This window comes from Sabethes cyaneus, chromosome 3 (assembly GCF_943734655.1).
Source record: "Sabethes cyaneus chromosome 3, idSabCyanKW18_F2, whole genome shotgun sequence".
NCBI lineage: Eukaryota > Metazoa > Arthropoda > Insecta > Diptera > Culicidae > Sabethes > Sabethes cyaneus.
Window position 1 is genome coordinate 212,455,985 of NC_071355.1, and position 20,578 is coordinate 212,476,562.

General features: G+C 40.3%; 2 protein-coding genes across 2 annotated transcripts; both read right to left on the reverse strand.

Annotated features, from left to right (window-relative positions):
• Positions 1–922: 922 nt before the first annotated feature.
• On the reverse strand, positions 923–4,085 carry LOC128743068 (alpha-taxilin). The gene is made up of 6 exons (XM_053839586.1): positions 4,018–4,085; positions 3,459–3,599; positions 2,750–3,147; positions 2,537–2,683; positions 2,302–2,482; positions 923–2,249 (listed from the first exon to the last, which is right to left on the reverse strand). Exons 2-6 carry the CDS (start codon positions 3,552–3,554, stop codon positions 1,512–1,514), a joined length of 1,560 nt encoding a protein of 519 aa, XP_053695561.1. The 5' UTR covers positions 3,555–3,599; positions 4,018–4,085; the 3' UTR covers positions 923–1,511.
• Positions 4,086–15,013: 10,928 nt separating this feature from the next.
• LOC128742082 (lysosome-associated membrane glycoprotein 2-like) lies at positions 15,014–19,988 on the reverse strand. Its single transcript, XM_053838294.1, has 4 exons — positions 19,731–19,988; positions 16,824–17,159; positions 15,979–16,206; positions 15,014–15,909 (listed from the first exon to the last, which is right to left on the reverse strand). The coding sequence occupies exons 1-4, from the start codon at positions 19,783–19,785 to the stop codon at positions 15,575–15,577; spliced, it is 954 nt and encodes a 317-aa protein (XP_053694269.1). The 5' UTR covers positions 19,786–19,988; the 3' UTR covers positions 15,014–15,574.
• Between the last annotated feature and the right edge of the window lie 590 nt (positions 19,989–20,578).

Genomic DNA, 20,578 nt, shown 5'->3' on the forward strand with positions numbered 1-20,578 from the left:
AGTCTTGGTACCACCATCGAGCGTTGTCTGGCTACCAAGTTATTGAAAGGCATCCACCTGCTCTCTGCTCAACTTGTTATGCCGTTACTGTGAAGTTGGTGGAATTGTTAGTGTTCACTACCACACACTTAGTTTTTGCTACATTGACTGTGAGACCTGCTGCTTGGGAGCTCTCGGAGAGGTCGTCTAATTTGCTCTGTATATCGGCGTTGTGCGAGCCGGACAAAGTCGTCGGTAAGCTTAAGGTCATTTAGCTGCTCCATCGTTAGAGAATTTCTAGGCAATTTTCGATGTGGTCTACTGTTAATTGCTCCAACTAATATCTCATCCATAACGATGAGAAACAGCAGCGCTGATAAAATGCAGTTCTTTCTCACACCAACAGTAACCCTTATAAGGTCAGACAAGACGCCGTTGTGAAAAACCTTGCACAAGAACGCCTCGTACTGACCCTCGATGAGATGGACTAGCTTATCTGGAACTCATCTACGCCTAAATGCGCCCCAGATATTTTCGTAGTTAAGTCGGTCGAACGCATTTTCGATGTCAACGAACACCAGCAGAAGAAAGTCCTGGAATTCGTTGATCTGCTCCAATATAATGCGGAGCGTTACTGGTATGATACCACACCTGTTACCGCATTCAGTTAGGCCGCCTTTTGATGATGCCAAGATGATGGTCGGATGCAATATCAGCGATGCGTTTGTTGCGTACATTAAAAAGGCTCCTTCGGCATTTCCGACTGATGAGCAGATGTGGTCGATTTGGTTTTCTGTTCCTTCAACGACGTTGGAAACTAGTTTTCATACTGTATTGAGACATTATTAGAATAAAAATTGTAATTGGATAATGTTATAGCCATATTTTATTAATAAATATTTCATAATAATTCAAGTCAAAAATCAAAAAAATAGATCTCTGATGATTAATGCGAATTCTGAAACATGAGATGCTGGGCAGTTGCGTTTTTTTCTCTTTCAATAGTCAAATGCTTCAAGGCGTTTTACTATATGTAGATAGCTTCAAAGATAAACAAACATATGAAGAAAATGAAAGCAACAATTGCCGTGCAGTTTGAATGGCCCTTCAAAACAAAGTGCAAAAATTTGCTGGCTTAATTGCAGCACACCTTATTATCGCCACCTCTTTCTGCTGCCGGAGAAAATTTTGCACGTTTTCCCTGAGCAATTTAAAGTTTTAAACAGCAATATTAGAAAATGTTTTTTTTAATTCGCGCAATAAAAGCACAGCCGCTGTTACTTTCACGGTATATCAGCTGTAAGCTGATTGCAAAAATCTAAATTTTGCTTGAAAACATGAGACCATAAATACACAAACATAGACAACTAGTACGAACCGAACGTCCTCTGATAGCTCGCTATGGGTTGGAGATGTTGCATCAACAACCCGTCGTCATGAACGAGAAAAGACTGAAGTTTTTGACAAGATATTTTTTAAATAAATTAGCATACTTAATAAAACTCAATTATATCGTCATGCAACTCATCTGTCTACGTAGTTCCGACCGCCGTTTTTTGCACTTGCTCTGCTTCTTTTTCACCCGCCGAAGCTACATCTTCAGTGTCATTGTCCGCTTCCTTAGCGAGGGTATCAGTCTTTACTTCTTCGTTTACTTTTGCAGGTGGAATTACTTCTTTGATATCTTGAGAAGAATCATTTTCATCCGATTTGCTCTCAGGTGCCACTTTCTGTTGAGCGACTTCCGTTGTCACCTCTGCAGCTGTTGCATTCTTCCCTTTCTTGTCTTTTTTGTTCTTCTTACCTTCTCCATTAGGAGGTGTCGCTTTTCCATTTGTGGCTTCTGCTGGTTTCGCATTGGGTTGAGCAGCGTCTGCCGTTTGCGACTGAATGGCACTTAATTGTCCCTGCAGGGCGGCCAAATTTTCCTTCAAGGCCGAGCAATTTTTGGTCATGATCTCCAGCCGGTCGTCCTGTTTTTTAGCGTTCGTTACCGGCAACGGTTCCGGTTCAGGCATTTTGCAAGGAACCTCCACAATTTCAGGAATTTCTATATCATTAGCCTTTAACGCTCCAAAGTACGCCGTTCTCTCGTTTTGTAGCGTTCGACATAGTTTTTGCAACTGGAACAATTGTCGGGCAGTTTTCATTATGTGCTCATCGCGGACCTGTTTCTCCGAAGCCAGATCTAGCAGGGCGGCATTGCTTTTCTCCCACTTTGACTTCCACGAAGAAGTTTCCTTCTCGAGGCTTTTGATTTTCTTGGACATCTGCGAAAAATAAACATGTAAAATCTACAACAAATATAACAATTTTATATACCTTTTCCATGTCACCCTTGTAGCCCACAAATATGCTATGACTCTTCTTCAGGGAGTCCTGGAACTCGCCATACTTATCGGAGTACATATTAACTTGCTCTCGAAGATGTCCTTCGACCATTTGTAGATCAGTAAGCTGTTTCCTGGCTTTTGTCAATTCGGTAATTATTATCTCTTTTTCTCTAAAATTACAAAAGTGATTATGTTCGAACAATGTTAGAATTGGATCAACTTACGCCAGAAATTTCTCTTTCTCAGCAGCCGCCTCCATTGTAGCTTTGGCAAGTTTAGCTTCGTTCAACTGAGTCACTAGATCCATCTGCTTGTTCATCTTGTCCATCTGTTGGTCCCTTAATTCGTATTGCTCAAGAATAAATTTGAACCTAAAAATGAAAAACAAATGCTATGTATTGATTAGGTATGTATTTTAATCTAAACCTGGCACTTACTTTTTAGCCATTTCCATATTGTCCTCCTTGAGTTGCAGATTTTTCTCGTTATTCTCATTCATCACAGCTTGAATTTCATTCAATGATTTCTGAAATTTAGCCTGTGTTTCCTTGCGCTTCTCTTCCTCCTCTTTAATTTTCGTCAAACTATCGTCCTTAATCATTCGGTTCTGCTTTTGCAGCTCACGGCACAGCTGTTCCAGTTTGGTTTTGGTCATCGCAACCTTGTTGTGCTCGAGAATCATATTCTCGCGCTCCTTCTTGCTGGCCTCAAGGCTTCGTTCGTACTGTTTGTGCAGCGTTTGCAGCCGCTTGTTTTCTTTCTCCGCCTCGACCAGCCGTTTTTGTACCAGGTTGAACTTCTCGTCCAACGACATGCCAGCCAGCTGTTTGTTCAACTACAAATTAAAATGCGATGAAATTACTTTCACGGATCATGGATGGAAACTAAATGACAAAATATATATGAAGTACTCTATAGAGCTAATTATTAACTACAATATTACTGAATTAAGCATTGCTCTATCATCTGTATTTACGGCGCTACAAGACTACACTTCCGCTAACGATCAAATAACGCTCTTTAACAACCTTCCATTTTAGGGTACAGGCAGTAGAATTTAGAAACAATAAAATATAACATCTTGCATCAGTTTGAATAAAGAATTTGATCAAATTAAACATTGTTCCTGTTGATTTTTGAACTTACTTGGTCCATGATCTTCGTTTCTCGCTGTTTGTCCTCCCTCATCTGTTTTTTCACCTCAGCCGGGTGCCGTTCATTATTGCTATTCGTAGCTTCCATTTTATCCGTTTATTACTACCTCAAATCCAACCAGCAACTTCAATTCTACAATAGAAAAAGAAACTTCCCTCAGTTTTATTAAATCGATAAAACTGCTGATTAAAATATAGCTTCACCGTCTCACTAATAAACAACTTATTAACAGCAAACAAATTTTGCTGGGCTTTTTAAGCCCTATTTAATACTAATAAAACATTTTTTTTTTTCAAAAATTTCCGTTGGAAATAATTTTTAATATGTCTGAATGCAAACAGCTTAATCGGCATTTGCAAAACTTTAAAACGATCCTGAAGAGAGCGGGTGGGTTGGGGTGGTGAGCATAACTTTTCTGAAAGGCGAGTGCAGCTGCCGATTTTATGTGCACTCTTTATGTAATAAAAACAAATATAACCCAAACCGTGATTTTATACAGTTTGCACACGAAATAACAAGAATAAAAATATATAATCTAGAATACTATTACCTTTCAGTTATCAGTAAATAGTTGAAAAATCACTTGTCTTTTCCGGAAACAATTGCGGCTTCTTTTGCTGCATAGCTGTCAACGGCACGGCGCATAAAAACAAACATAAAAAATATGCTATTTTACTGGGAGGGTGTCGTCTACGCAGCTAAAATCTTAATAGCAGAGGGGTTGCCAGATCTGCTGATTGCTTAGCTAATTAAATTACCATCAGGTACACAACAGAAATGTTTCTTGGGTTATTTTGTGCCGTGCAGCAACTTTACGAGTCCTATACGCAAATTTATATTTTAATAATAATTATCCTGTACTTGCCAATACATTGAAAATATGCTTGTCAAGTAAGGAAGGGTACAGAGGGGAGGCATTAACGAAAACCTGGTGGTTTAAATTGCTAAATTGCATACGTGTGAGGGATACGCAGAAAATAACCACGCTAATAATTTTCGCGTTGGAGCACGTTGGAGTCTAAATAGGTGGAATGTCCGCAATATTTATCGCAAAAATAAATCTAGATAGAATTACCAAAAGGGCGAATGTGGCAAATGTAAACAAAACAGATGAGAGTTATTTTTTGCTGGGCCAGCATATAGGAAAAACAACCCTCACTCGGTTTGTTTACGCTTGCGACATTCGCCCTTTTGTTAATTCTATCTTCAAATTATCGTGCTATTACCACAGAGAACAGACATCCAAGCGAAAGGTCCCCACTTGGATAAAACTTATGTCAAATTAGTTGGGAAACTATAGTGATGGTGTCGCTAAAGTCGCATAAAATTCTACACTAAACTCACAACAGCTAGCTTCTGGCGCTAGCATAACGCATATAGTCCATATATACTAGCGCCAGAGGAGCCAAAGGTTGTCACTGTGCAAATCAAAAGAATCATTTAGTTGGGAAACTATAGTGGTGGTGTCGCTAGCATATTAGGTGATTTTAATTTAAAATTTTATCCAAGAATTTCCGAAAAATTTGTTCTTGAATGGATGTCTGTTCTCTGTGCTATTACGGTGAAGTTTTGTCGTCATCGATTTTAACAAATTCAAAAGCTGTTCTTTTGTTTGAAACAAAAATTCTCTTCATGAAAATATATTCGCTGTGTTCAGATTGGCAAGAAGAATGCAGTGAATACATTTTTATAAACAATCCTGCTTTTGGGCCCAAAAACCTCTTCTGAAATTGGGCTCGCCGACGGAGAGTTAATGACTGCTAATTTCCCGCTAAATTAAAATCTCCTTCCTTCCTACTATATAGAAGATAAGGTACATGACGCAGCCTGGTCACCCCAGTTAATGAGATGAGACTATAGGTTACAGAGGCACTCAAAATCCGCTAAATTTTGAATCAAAACGGAGAGTTACCTTTATTTGTGGGTACTCTCCGTTTTGGTTCAAAATACCTGTCGCAACATTCTGTTGCGGTGCACCTTCGTCAAGATTACTTTGGTACCGTAATCCGTTGCTAGCGCCAGTGAACCGGTGGGAGAAAACTGAATGGACAAACGTCACTCGGATAAAGTAAACAACTGATAGCATTTTTGTGATCTATCTAAAAATCGAATCTAAAACTAAAACTTGCTTTAAAAGTGTTTCAATTTATATTTGCCTTGCCTCTAAAACTAGTGTAGTGTCTGGTCGTTTTTCTACGCCAAATTTCCGAAATACGCACAACGCACCAAAAGACGTCCGTCCAAATCTACGTTCGTCCAAAAACTGACGCGCTCGTTTCGGGAACGATATTCATACTCTCATATCCGTGCGTCTCGTCTCGGACGATCTCCGATCTGCCTCTTTGTCGTACTATTCGTCTCACGAAACCAGTGAGATTCGAATCACACAATGTATGTTCGTTCTCTCGTTCTTTCGAACTTTCAGAATGTCGTATGCATGCATGTATTTCAGTTGCACTGAAACAAATGATACAATCGATCCAGATTCATTAACTCGCCAATTCATTTAGCCTGACATGTTCCCTACAACTAGTATAAATGGTTTGTGGTGCAAACGATACGTTGATTGAAACAATCGTTGTTTCATAGAGAAAATAAGCCTACAGTACGGTCTGTGAATGAATAAGTACGGTCAGGATAGATTTAGCTAATAAAGCAGAATTGAGCTAATTACGAATAAGGAAGCTGGAAAAAAGACACTAAACGTAAGTTCTATGAAAAGTCATTATTTCATTGTTCTATTATAATGAATTCAAACGTACCAAAACTTAAAATTATTGCACCTTTATAACAACTAATTATTTCTTATGTTATACGATAGGGATTTTTTAATAGCGTCATCAGTGGCTGTTAATAAATAAAGTTACGTTATTAAAGAACCGGAAAACTGTCTTTTTGTTGCGTTCGCAACATTTTAAAAAATCCGTTTAATCGCAATCGGGGAAACTTTAAGATGCCGAAGGATAGTGCAAAAGGACCCCAACCGGGTGTGAGTTGTGGTCTGTGCAAAGACCCGGATAATAGTTCAATGGTGAGTTGTGATGAATGCAGTCGGTGGTTCCATTTTAAGTGTGTGGGTGTCGACGAAGGAATCCAAGATGTAGACTGGAGTTGCTCGTCGTGTGAAACGAAGCGTGCATCTCAGGGCGCATCATCCCGTGTGGCATCTGTACAGGGTGGAGCAGGAAAAAAGTCGGTTGCTGATCAGGAACAGCAAAACGAACAACTTCGACAGTTTCAAAGGTTGATGGACCAAATGCAAGCTAGGTTCGAACAACAAAAGCATACGTATGAAGAGTTGCTGCGTAAGAAGGACCTTGAAATGGAAAATGCAATAAGTGATTTACACCGTCAGTATCTTTTAAATCTGGAGATAAAAGAGCAGCAGATACGGGAGGAGTTGAATGTTCCCGCCATTGTACTTCCTAATGCTAATTCAACATCGTTAAGAACTGAAACTCGTGTCGCAGATGGTGTTTGTTCGGCAATTACACGGGTGGAAAAGCAGCTGCAGGATATGGCGAAAAAGCAGCATCTAGAAATAAAGCGGTTGGAAGAGCGATTGCAGGTGATGGAAATTGGCATGAGCAAATCTTCTCTTAGTGACGGCTTAAACTTCCGTGCAATCCCTTTCTCCGAAAACCAACGGTCGGGTGAACAGTTTGTGAGCTCTCTTCATGAGCTCAGCAAAAGTCAACTTGCTGCGAGGCAAGCAGTAGCACAAGAACTTCCGATTTTCTCTGGTAATCCGGATGAGTGGCCGCTATTTATTGCCACTTACGAGAGTTCCACTAGAATGTGTGGCTTCAGTGACGAAGAGAATTCACTTCGGCTTCAGCACAGCTTGAAAGGAAAAGCTCTTGAAGCGGTACGAAGTCGATTGCTATTCCCATCCGGTCTCGAAGGTGTTATTAAAACACTGCGCACATTATTTGGCCGACCAGAAGTGATCATCCATTCATTAGTATCGAAGATACGAGAAATGTTAGCACCGAAGACGGAGAAACTTGAAACTTTGATCGATTTCGGTGTTGCAGTGCAGAATATGTGTGCGACTATTGTTGCTTGCGGATTAAATGAACATCTATGTAACGTCGCGCTCCTCCAAGAGCTTGTGGAAAGATTGCCGCCGACTATCAAGCTCGACTGGGCAAGGCATCGGCAAACGCTAAACACGGTTACTCTTTCGGACTTTAGTAGCTGGCTTGGAACGCTGGTTGAAGCCGCATGTGTGGTAACGGTTCCTTCATCATTCGGAGATTATAATAATAATAATGGTAGATCAGATAGGCGAAGTAGGGAAGGGGAAGCGTACGTACACCGTGAATCCAGTTCGGCCTCGTGCTCGTCAATGGCTTCTGGTGCAACATCGAGGAAAAAGTGTTTAATATGCGACGAAGAATGTCGTAATCCCAGTTCATGCACAAGATTTCGAAACATGGATATCGGGGCCCGGTGGACAGCGGTTAAGACTAATAAGTTGTGTCGAAAATGTCTCTCAAAGCATTTCGGAGCATGTGTGGTGAGGGAAGCTTGTGGAAGAAATGGCTGCACTTATATGCATCACAAGTTGTTGCACGATGATTCAAGATACCCACGATACCTAAATTCTCAACCTTCAACGTCACAGGCAGACACTGAATCCCCTTATGGAAGCTGCAATGCTCATGTAAGTAACGTTGGTGGAGCATTGTTCAGATACATTCCGGTGCTGATTCACGGGCGCAAGAGCTCTGTTCGTACCTACGCCTTTTTGGATGAGGGCTCTTCAGTCACACTGATGGAACATGGTCTTTTGAAAGAGTTAGATCTTAGTGGAGAATCATATCCTCTATGCTTAGGATGGACAGCTGACCATCAGCGACAGGAAGTAGAATCAGTAAGACTTCCGTTGGAGATTTCTGGAATACACGACACGAAATCTTACTGGATTCCAAAGGTTCATACTGTTGAAAGTCTCGCTTTACCACGACAGTCTCTTGTGATGGATAAATTAGTAAGCCGGTATAATCATTTGAAAAACTTGTCAGTGAGTTCGTACCGCGATGTTCGGCCCAGATTGCTTATAGGGATAGATAATTGCCACTTAGGGCATCCGTTGTATAGCAGAGAAGGTGCAATACATGAGCCAATTGCTTCTAGAACTCGCCTAGGATGGACAATTTTCGGGCCTTGCTCACAATCTCTTCTGCCAATACCAAACTTCACAGCCCACCACAGCAATGAGCAATGCGGCATAGAGCTGCATAACACAATGAAAACTAACACGTTACACACTAACAGTGTTGGAATAGTGCGTTCGGCCAAACCGCTTCTTTCAAAAGATGATGAGCGAGCAGAACTCACACGTTCCCCGACCGATAAACTACTAAGGTATAAGTTAGCCGAGATTAAACTAACTACAAACGCACGACTATTGACTAAATCGCCCCTAGTTGATGAGTTGTTCTCGTCGCACACTCCGAATTATTGCCTTCTCGGATCTTCAAACGGCTCTAAACCCCCGATCGCGTTTGGCGATAGTAAATATGCATTGAAGTGGACTTGGAAAATGGTGCAGGTCTATGGAAACAGGTTTTGGAAGCGCTGGAGAGGAGAGTACTTGCCAATGCTGACTCAGAGGACAAAGTGGTTCGCCTTGGATAAACCAACTATCGAAGGAGTTGCCATAGTGGACGAGATGCTGCCGGGGAATAGCTGGTTAAAAGGAGGAGTAAGTCTTGCGATTCACTCCAAAGACAAGTTCGACGCGCTGTCGAAGTTTCTGAGAGGCCTGCGGTTAAACTCATAGTGTTGGACGTCGGTGCAGGTGTAAGTACGTCGGATCAATGACCTCGAAGTACTGGGGGGAGTGTCGCAACATTCTGTTGCGGTGCACCTTCGTCAAGATTACTTTGGTACCGTAATCCGTTGCTAGCGCCAGTGAACCGGTGGGAGAAAACTGAATGGACAAACGTCACTCGGATAAAGTAAACAACTGATAGCATTTTTGTGATCTATCTAAAAATCGAATCTAAAACTAAAACTTGCTTTAAAAGTGTTTCAATTTATATTTGCCTTGCCTCTAAAACTAGTATAAATGGTTTGTGGTGCAAACGATACGTTGATTGAAACAATCGTTGTTTCATAGAGAAAATAAGCCTACAGTACGGTCTGTGAATGAATAAGTACGGTCAGGATAGATTTAGCTAATAAAGCAGAATTGAGCTAATTACGAATAAGGAAGCTGGAAAAAAGACACTAAACGTAAGTTCTATGAAAAGTCATTATTTCATTGTTCTATTATAATGAATTCAAACGTACCAAAACTTAAAATTATTGCACCTTTATAACAACTAATTATTTCTTATGTTATACGATAGGGATTTTTTAATAGCGTCATCAGTGGCTGTTAATAAATAAAGTTACGTTATTAAAGAACCGGAAAACTGTCTTTTTGTTGCGTTCGCAACAATACCTATATAGGGTTGCGAAGTAGCCGGTTTTTGGCCGGCGCGACCAGTTTTCACTTGCAAAGCCGGTGTTCAGTCAATCCGGCAAAAAAGCCGGTTTTCCGACATATAAAGCCCAGTGCCGTAGCGTGCGGTTGGCCAGACTGGCCCCCGCCAAGGGCGCTAACTCTTGGGGCGCCAAAAAGGGCCTGCGTTTCTGTAAAGCAATAACATATGCATTGAAAAATTACTGATTTGAGCAATTTTTCACACCACGTTATCAGTTGATTTGCATGTAGTAGCCATAGCGAAAACAGCTAAACAACTACGCTCGATGTTGTGTTCGTACTACCAACTCGCGCCAACAAGCGAAGAAGTTGGACATGGTGAAGCACTTCATACCCGCTGAATGGAGCCAATCTGGGATTTATCAAGAAAGGCGAAAGCGAGAAAGGCGCAAGCGTTCCACGGCACGGAGCAGCTGAAGATGATAATCGATTGAGCCGAGACTTGAAGTACTAGTAGAAGTACTTGGCTAAACTGGACTTTTTTATACGGAAACGAGGACCGAGTATTTTACGTCCCTCACCAAGAAGGTAAACGATGTCAACTATATCTTCCGCGCCAACCCAAGTAACATTTTTGTTGTATAATAGCTTATTAAACTATTGTACAGCTGATTTCCGTGGTACAAGTGCTTGATAAGCTGTTATACAACAAAAATGTTACTTGGGAAGTTCCCGAAAAAGATCCTTCTGTAGCGACAAATGAATGCTCAAGCCGCTGTTGTATCGTTCGGGGTTTACGGTGAACGAGGAGATACGAAGATACAGTACGAAGTACCTACCGGAAGTTTCTGCCTTATTTTGGAACTACCACCCTTTTGGAACCTGCCAAGTTGCCGTGGTCTTTGAGCCGGACCAGGCCTTGGACCTTCGTGCCAAAAAATCACAAGAGGAGATGAACCGGCTGAAAATAAACGTTGTACCGACGATCATTAACAATCCCAACGTCCCCCAACTGCGAATAGTCCCCCAATAGAAAATTTGTGGGCGCAGCTCAAACGCAGCATTTACTCTAATAATTTTGTGGCCATAACGTTGAAGGAGCTGATCATCAAGGCCACGAGAGAGTTGAATATGCCAACGTCTAACTTTTGATCGACCATTTTGGAAGGAACACTGATTTTGTAAAGGAGGGGGCGCCAAATTGGGTTTCCGCCAAGGGTGCCACAATGTCACGCTATGGCTCTGATGAAGCCGTATTTGTACTTTTTGCCTGATTTGTTAAATTTTCTGATAAATGTAGCAGTGGATAATGGAATATACCTAAGAAATAATTTGGGTTTTATTACACTCTTATAATGGTATTTAAGAGCAAAATTGGCCTTGAAAACCGCCATAAGAGTACAATAAAACTCACATTGTTGCTTCGGTAGCTAGTTTTGCAGTGACAATACCTTGCTTCAAACAAGCAAGTTGTTGTCACTCTAAAACTAGCACTCTGCGATACCATTCCATTAATCCACTCAATGTTCGTTGTGGTTGCGAGCTATATCCACAACTGAGTGCTCATCCCATTTACACTGTAACACTGCCCAGGTAACCAATAAGCATTTCCAATGCAATTGCAATGCAATGCAATGCAAGCAAGCCAATAAGCGTTTAAGTTGCCTTAAATGCTATTTTGGCAAAATATGCGGCTACTTTACTGCTAGCCCTCTTATAGTGCAGACAATGCTTATTTGCAGCTAGTTATTATCAATTGCAAGGAAAATTGTACCATCCAAAGTGCGATATCGCTCATAAAAGTGCTATTTTGCATTTAGTCGTTTCAATATCTTCGGCGCACTTTTTCGTTACCTTCCAAGCAATAAGTGCGCCGAAGATACCGAAACGATTTAATGCAAAATAGCACTTTTACGAGCGATATCGCACCTTGAATGGTACAATTTTCCTTGCAATTGACAATACCAACAAGAAGAATTTAAAAAGAATTGTGGATGCCAATTTACAACAGTTATGCAGTCAAAAAGCTGATAAACAACAACCTGCAGTATAAAACGCCAGGGATGCTAATAAACGACTGATTTACTGCTTATTTTAATGCTTATTGGTTACCTGGGTGGAGCCAAAATGCCACAGCGACCTGCTCACCTCCCAATATTTTTAGAAGACGACCGACCGGCCTGTTTTTGTAATTTTCATACTTGGCAACCCTATACCTATAGTCTCTGTAATCCCAGTGCCTGATTGACTATAGAGACTATAGATTACAAGGCACTCAGGAACCGCTAAATTTTGAATAAAAACGGAGAGTTCCATCATAAACAAAGGTAACTCTCCGTTATGATTCAAAATTTAGCGGATTTTGAGTGCCTTGTCGCCTCTGTAATGGTAATCTATAGTCTCTGTACTGATTGACTGCTACAGATAGAGAACCATCGCGGCGGTAAAGCAATTTCGTCGGTGCAACAAACGTGGAAATATCCAGCCCCACAGAGACTACAGTGTCTCGGCGCCTTTGTAATCTACAGTCTCTGTAATCCACCCCCAACAATTGATCAAGTTAAGGACGCCATCAAGCAACTAAAGAACAATAGGTAAACCGGCTGAGGGAAAACATTGGAGCGGAGCCTTTTAAGATGGGCCTTGAAATGCTGGCTACTTGTCTGCATCGGGTAATCGTAAGAATTCGGGACATAGAACAGCGACCCAAGGATTGAAACTGTGGGGATATCTGCCCGATCCACAAGAGAGATGACAATCTGGATTGTGAGAATCACTATACGATCAACATTCTGAATGCCGCTCTCATCAATTTCGAACAGATTTGTGGGAACTTATTGGCTGTCCGTCATAGCACTACAAGGTGTTATAATTGGCAAGATGAGCCAAACAGACTGGGTTCCCGTAAAAAGGGTAGCCTATAGAAGACGCTCATTGAACCGACTGTTCTCTACAGGTGTGAAATGTGCACAATGCTCGAGTAGCACCTTTGTATGCTTGCAGTTTTCGATACAAGAGTGCTAAGAATGATCTTCGTCGATGTACAGGAAAACGACACGAATGGAGACGGAGGATGAACCATGATGTCGCGCAATTCTACGGCAAACCCAGTATTCAAAAAGTGACTCAAGCTGAGCGAATACGGTGGGCAGGGCATGTTGCAATCGCCTTTAGGGGCCATCCATAAAGTACGTCACACTCATAGGGAGGAGGGGGGGTTGACCTAATCGTGACGACTTGTGACGTAGGGGAGAGGGGGGGGGGGGCAAAAGTTATGTGACGTCACATGAAAAAATTTCAAATGGAAAATTTATTCGGGAAATTATAAGGCTTTACAGAATATACTGTACACCACAGAGCTCCTTGAGTACCGTCCTGCGTAAAAGGTTTTTGCAACCACAAATAGCTGTCGCACAAACTCCTGAGGGGCTACGGGGTGCTACTAGAGACAATTGGCAATGTTTCCCCTTGATATTCGTGCTGAACTCAATCGATGAACATAAACTCATACCGAAGTTCCACAGCTGGCGTTAAGGTTCTTCTGTATAACCTATACTGTCCTTCACTCAAAAGCTCCCTGAAGGATGTGCCACTTGCGGATTAAATTTCGCATCTAAGGTAATGTTGTACGATTGCAAAAAATACACAAATTACAAAATCCGTCAGAAAAGTTCTTCCAAGGTGTCAGCAGGAAGTTCTGATTCTTTCAAAATTTTCCTCGAAAATTTTCCTTTTTCTATTTGCTGGTTCTGTTTTGTTATTATAGCTATTATAGTTATGTTATGATAGCTTGAAATAAAAAAGATGGAATGTATATTCAATTATTTTGTTGGGAAGGGGCGGGGTCTGCCGTGATGTGACGTACTTCCTCAGGGGGGCTCATGAATGTGTGACAAAATGTGACAAAGCGGAGAGGGGGCTTGATTTTGGTCAAAATTTGCGTGACGTACTAAATGGATGTCGCCTTATTCTGTATACCGACCAGACCCATTCCGATCAGAAATTTCACTCCGATCGGAATCAAGCCGTATGCTACAATACACATGGATCGGAATTCAGAACATGATTTCTGATCGGAACGGGCTCGATCGGGATACAGAATCGAGGCGAATAATTACCCTACGAAGATTGTGTTTGCTTCCAATCCGGCTGGAATACAGGAAGCACAACTGTTGCATTGATATTGCTGCAGATAAATATATAGATAAATATGGTTACTATATAGATGATTTCTAAAACATAGACACGACTTTTGAAACATAAGAAATGTCTAGAAAAAAGGATTTCTCCTCCTTTTGGATATCAAGTCTCTCTTATTGGCATCAATATACGACGTTGGTCTAACCAATTAGTCGTTGCATTTTCCAAACTCGACTATGAGCAACAGTTAGAGGCAATAGATTAGTAGCATTAGCGACACAATTGTCCTGTATAGCTTCTAGACTTGGCTCTTCTAGCATGTAGACTAACCTTTGTGACTAATCTAGATGTATGTACTGATTTACCTGTGTAAACATGAAAAGGGTACCTACACACTATTATTACGAGATGTAGCTTACATGTTACAAATTCTCCTTGCCAGCTCGATAACCAATAACAAGGACAAGCAACGTTTTGTAGATTTCGACACTCCGCATTAGAATATTTACAATTGAGGTCACTTCACAATACTATTGAAGTGGTGAGGCAGCCGGTCGGCATTCTATTTGGTAGAAATTGCAACACGAGGCTCAACTTCAGCTCTGCTCATGATTTCATCGGACCATTCCTGTAATCAGTAATCGATCGTAGTATTGAAATACTTACAGTATTAAATCAACTCGAAGCTCGATACTTTGTAAGATAACCTTGTAATTTCACTCGAAAACTTCTTTTCCATTCAGACGAAAAACTGCAACCACGCTAATCTTTTCCTCTGTTTCTACCTACTGTCACTGGGAAAGTAGAAAATGCGTAATGAAAATGTCTTCTGGGTGCTATAAATAACCGTAAAGCTCTATCGAGCGCACTTACCACAGGCATGCTTGACAGTTAGACTGTTCGTTCTGAGACTTCCGCGCATGCGTCGATTCTTTCGAAAGTTACATTGTTTTGATGTTTTGCATTTCGTTTTCCAATCAACTGTTTTTATTCTTTATTGGTTCATAAAAATTACACTATCACTCTACAGAAAGGTATAATATAAACAGAATTTTTTATGTTTTATGTTTGTCTTTCTAATTGTTTGTTTTGTTCCTAAACCCTTGATCTAGTTATGTAGTTTTTTATTATCTCCTATTTTTTGGTTTTTTGTTAAACTCAGAGAATTATCCAATTGGGTAAACTACTTGTTTAGAAAATTCTCTCGAATAACATTTTAAACAAACTGATTTACTTTTTTTATACAGCTAACTAGCCTTAGCTCGAAACACCGAATGTGTTCCCATCTTCCATTCATCCGGACGTTCACAATAGTTTTGATGAGTTGCAAAAAATAGGAAGAAAAGTAACTAACAAGAAAGGAAAGCTTAATTCAGTTCCCCAGCATGATTTTGACGACTTTGACTTTGACGAGTTTCCTTCATTTTGAGAAAGTAGAAAAAAATATTTCTGGGCAAGAAGCTGCCGGGGAATGGCATCAGTTTTAGCAGCACGAATAGGATCTTCATTCGGAAATTTGGAGCACACTTTACATGCTCAGATAACCTCGGGATCGAGTGCTTCGTCGTCCAGCCAGGTAGGCAATCAGGACAATCACAATCAGCAAAATCAAAGCGCATCCGACGGCGATCGGGACGATATCTGGCGTATCGATGGCATCACAATCCTTGGCAATTGAGAATTTAGCGTTAGCCTTGTTGTGGAACGCTTCGAACTGCAACTTCGACACCGTAACGGTTGAGTTCAAACCAGCTGGATCGACCGAAGTCAAGTTGAGCATCTGTGCACGGTTGCAATGATAGGACATGTCTAGCGGTGTTTTGAACAGTGAATGCTTGTTGACGAGCGTAATGGTTTGGTTGTCTGTGAAACAGAAAAAAATTCATTTAAACATTCACAATGCCGTCCAGCGTTGGATGTTGCTAGCCTTACCTTTAGCGTTGGGGAACGACTCACCGTAGACAGCAATAACAAAGGTTAATCCGGAGAGAGTGAACTCATGTTCAGTAACGTTCAAGTTGAAGACAACAACAAGAGAATTCTGCTGTATCGATGGTGGGCCCCAGGAAAGGACAATGTATTGGGAATCACTGCCACAAGAACCGTTGACAACGCGAGCATCCTTCGGGACGTCATACAGAGCATGAGTTGGCTTGTTGGCTGCATGATAATGAAAGTGAAAAGAATGAATTTCATCAGTCCATGCGAAATCAATAGTATCAGATTGTTTTAGGATAATAAGCGCATTTGTTTTGCTATGCAACGAAAAATAGGCCGTTTGAAAGGGAGGAAAAATCAATAAAAAATAATAAACCGGTGTTTCCATATCATGCGCAGTACCGGCATAGATATCTTAGATAAGAGTTGATTATTGGATGCTACGCAGTTTTTTTTGGTACGCTGTTCATGTGAACTCTTTTGACCATATAAAATATTATTGTCTTCTGCTAAGTATTTTAACTAAGCACATGATAGATCATGCAGCCCTTAAAAAAATTAGACGATGTGCAAAACGATAACAAGATCGGAAGGCTACGGCGAGCCAGCTACGCCAGTTATTACCAGCTCTAACCTCTTAGCTGCTAATAGTAAGAAGTAAGTCTAACCCAGTCGAGATTCGAACATACGACGACGGGCTTGTTAGACCTCTATTGTACCTCGATGTCTACTGGGAGGTACAACTGGTTGGTCATGGCCCTTCAATCTGGCTTAGCTTTTTGATGAGCACCAGGTTAATGTAAAAATTCACAAGAATTGACTCGAAGTATGTTACTTACCGTTATCTAGATAGCTAACGTTGAGCTGGAGAGCCATTTGGGTCAACACACAGGTCTTATTGGTGGTAGCGTTGGTGTATGTCCAGGTGCCTACTTCGGGTGCCGGCACAGGTCCGGGCGCGGGAGTGGGTGCCGGTGGCGCAGCAGTGCTAGTTGTTGTAGGTGCAGCAGTAGTTGTTGGTACCGGCGTTGTAGTTGTGTGCGGTGGTGCCGTTGTTGTACTCGTAGTAGTTGATGTACTAGTAGTAGTCGTTGTAGTACTTGTTGTTGGTTTTTCTGTAGTAGGTTCAATCGTTGTTGTGGAACTATCGGGAGGATTTGGGGGATCATTTTGAGCTGCAAAAATAATCCAAAATACAGAAACGAATATTTATTATCAGTAAACTCATGGACGTCTCTATACACAACCACACAGACACAAGATTCATCATTGTCACTGATCTGAGCAGTAAATAAATGCGGAGCTATTACACTTTTCGCTGTTGATAACAGCTGTTGCGTAATGTCTACATGTGGTTAAACATTGTTTCTGTCATGGTGATTACAGAAACATAATCTAAGAGAAGCTTCCTACCTGCCCAAAACGTTGGCACAAACTGCAGTGCTATGGTTAGAACTCAAGGTTGTAAAACAAGTTCAAAGCACCAACAGGTGGTTATTGATGTATCAATACTATACCTACATTTATAAGGTACAAAGCTGAGAGTACAAAGTAGCCTGACATGGCAGTAGTGTATTGTTAGTACGTAAGGTTTACAGCAAATATAGGAATGAAAAACCGATGTGACATTTGATGCAAATTAAACACCCATAGGCATTTGAGTGTTGTAAATTGCTTATTGTAACAATGATGTAACAATTTTAAAACATGGGATTTATACGCCCACTTTAGAGCAGCTGTCATAAGAGTAAATTCCATTGGATTTGAATCCACTTTAAAAGTTTAAATTTGTTTGGTCTCATTGATTGGGTGGAGAATAGATAAGCCTCAATGTAAATAACTTATATTGGTTAGACAGTGAATAAATGGTACCCATTTAGTGAGAATTTTACTGATGAAAAAATGAAAATAAAAATATATTGACACAAAAATGCATCACTACTGCACTGTTCTGCATGATTCATGTTTGTATTCAACAGACCAGTCGTGTAATTTTAAAATATTTACGTTTTGTTAAGTGATCCTCGGAACACAAGTACGTACGTACGTTGAAGTGTCTCTAATTTACCCAAAATCTTTCGCTATCATAATACGAGGATGAGTAAAATCAACATTTTTGCTAGTGTAAAACAGCACCACAGCAAATAAATTATTTTCTGCATAGGGAGAATTTACCAGCTTCAAACAGAAACATTTTATACTGATAACGACCGTCAACGAGTTGACATAAGCTTCGCCGTTTCTAGCTGTTTCGCTATAAAGAGGTACTTTCATTTTAATTGACCTTTCTGGAATATAACGTTCCCGCCGATGACTCAATGTTACCAGATATTAGCAAGGAACGATAGTTAGGCACAGGAATATTCTTAGCAGCTTTTGCTTTTAAGCAGCTATTCCGTAAAAAAGGCAATTTATTTATCTGTGAAAGCTCCAGTTTAGCCTTAGCCACAATCGTAACCAGCCACTCAGTAAGCCAGTAGTCATATAAAAATTAGCTTCCGCTGAACTTACAAAGAAGAATCAGCGAGCTCAGTGATGCTAGCAAAACACAAATAAAAACTATGCTACATTAAAATGGTTTGAATACGTGGTTCAAAATCTCAGCGATAATTTATATGTACCTACAACATATTGAAAGCGGACAAGCAACCGAATAAAAATGATTTCAATATAGTTAAGCCTCTTATGTTTTATCGCATACCGACCGCATATGATCGATTGTTTCTAAAACAATTTTAATAAAATAAGATTAGAAAATCTAACTGATTTACCGGTCAAATCTTGGCCATCAATACTTGGCTCTGAAAAACTATCATCTTGTTTAGACCTGTTTAAACCATGTTTTCAAGTCACATACATACACCATTGACTTGTATGTCTATACAGATTGATTTCAGCTTATTTTATATAACGTTGTAAACTATCAGTTGTTGAAGCAGCCGAATGGACAAAATATCAGTATTCAAAGCAAGTTTAATTTTACAAAACGATGTGCAAACAATTTGCAAACGCAGACAAACCGATTTGAGATAACTCGATTTGTATGACTCTATACTTTGGCAAAATACGGCATTATTCAAAAAAGTAGCAGGAATTAAAAATAAATATGTAATGACTTATTCAGACAATTTAGAAACTAGATTATTAACACAATAATAATTTGTCATGAACTTGGCAGCACTTGCAATATACATTCGCATCTGTTTCTTTACGGTTGTGAACTATGAAATGCATGATTCATTTTTTATCAGCAATTGCGAGAATTGGCCTGCTTCTTATCCTCAGCTTTTAACTGTTTTTTTCTGTATTCACTGACAAATGTATTTATTAATATAGTTTTCAGATCTAGCAAATCAATCTCGTCGGTGTTACTATGTTTACAGTCGTTTCCTTTTCAGCCATTTAAGTATCACTAAGATGACTATGGGCCTTCAAAATGAAAAAAACATATGAGTTCATCAACTAATCGCTCATTTACATATTTGCGTATGAATTTGAAAAAAGTGCAATATGACACAAGCTTCTTATCGCAATCAGTTCTTTGTTCTCGCTACTGGGAAGCCATATTAAAAAATTGTCTATCGATAGTTCTCTACAAAAAAGTGCTATCTGAATCATCTAAATTCGAAATCAATAGATATCAAATCCAGCACAAGCTGTTGACAAAAGGCCAATTAATAGCGAATAATAAAGCCTCGAAATATCGTCCAAGATTACACAATTCTAAAGAACACTTTTGTACTCACCACTGCACAAGGCCAATCCGGCCATTAGTAGCAAGCTGCATTTTACCAGTTTCATCGTGATTCTATGCACACTAGCTGTATTCTGTACCTTAACGCAGATTGTAATCACGATCCGCAGCAAGGAAGATTAAAAGACACTACTTCAAGAATTTCCGGCTTGTGATCTTTTCCAAATACGCAGCAGGCAACAGCAGCACACAGCACCAATAAAATATGAACCTATCAGAGGGCAATTGAGCATCAACTCAGTCAGTCGTCAGTCGTCAGTGCTCACCACCCCACCGTTTACCTATTTGCGAGAAAGAGAGAGTAAAAATATCGCAGACACCAGACACAAACACCCCAAACACCGCTCACAGGATGAATAACAATAATAACACTAATAAACATGAATCAGCTGAATAAGCATATGGCAGAGTGGCCAGCATAATTTTGAAAATAGCAAATTGTTATTGAACTTTTTGGTGAAAAACGTTAAGTAAAATTCCTTTATAGCGAATTCATAAATTAACCTGGGTTCGTGCTGACTCGAACCCGAAATTTATGAACGATACGGGCAGTTTGACAGATCGACCCGTAAACCATAATGCTAGACAGTTTTAACCTGCGCTTCAAATTGAATGCTGTCAGTTTAACCGACATGCAATCTCGGTTAATTTATGAACGCTTTGACAGCACTTCGATTAAAACTGAGTGCTAATCGACCTGAGCCAGGTTAATTTATGAATTCGCTATTAGTAACAATAGAGCTAACTGACAGCTCATGCACCCACCCTAGCGAACACCGAAATACGCGTGTAATACATGTTGTTTGTCTCATATTGTGGAACAGCTGATGCTGGAGGAAC

What these genes read in the sequence shown, in the direction of transcription:
- LOC128742082 (XM_053838294.1), bottom strand. Translation starts at nt 19,785, where the DNA reads ATGAAACTGGTAAAATGCAGCTTGCTACTAATGGCCGGATTGGCCTTG. An exon ending in CGGATTGGCCTTGTGCAGTG is followed by an intron (nt 17,160 to 19,730) that starts GTGAGTACAAAA and finishes TTATTTTTGCAG; the next exon opens with CTCAAAATGATCCCCCAAAT. An exon ending in CGTTAGCTATCTAGATAACG is followed by an intron (nt 16,207 to 16,823) that starts GTAAGTAACATA and finishes ATTATCATGCAG; the next exon opens with CCAACAAGCCAACTCATGCT.
- LOC128743068 (XM_053839586.1), bottom strand. Translation starts at nt 3,554, where the DNA reads ATGGAAGCTACGAATAGCAATAATGAACGGCACCCGGCTGAGGTGAAA. An exon ending in AAACGAAGATCATGGACCAA is followed by an intron (nt 3,148 to 3,458) that starts GTAAGTTCAAAA and finishes TTTAATTTGTAG; the next exon opens with TTGAACAAACAGCTGGCTGG. An exon ending in AATATGGAAATGGCTAAAAA is followed by an intron (nt 2,684 to 2,749) that starts GTAAGTGCCAGG and finishes TTTCATTTTTAG; the next exon opens with GTTCAAATTTATTCTTGAGC.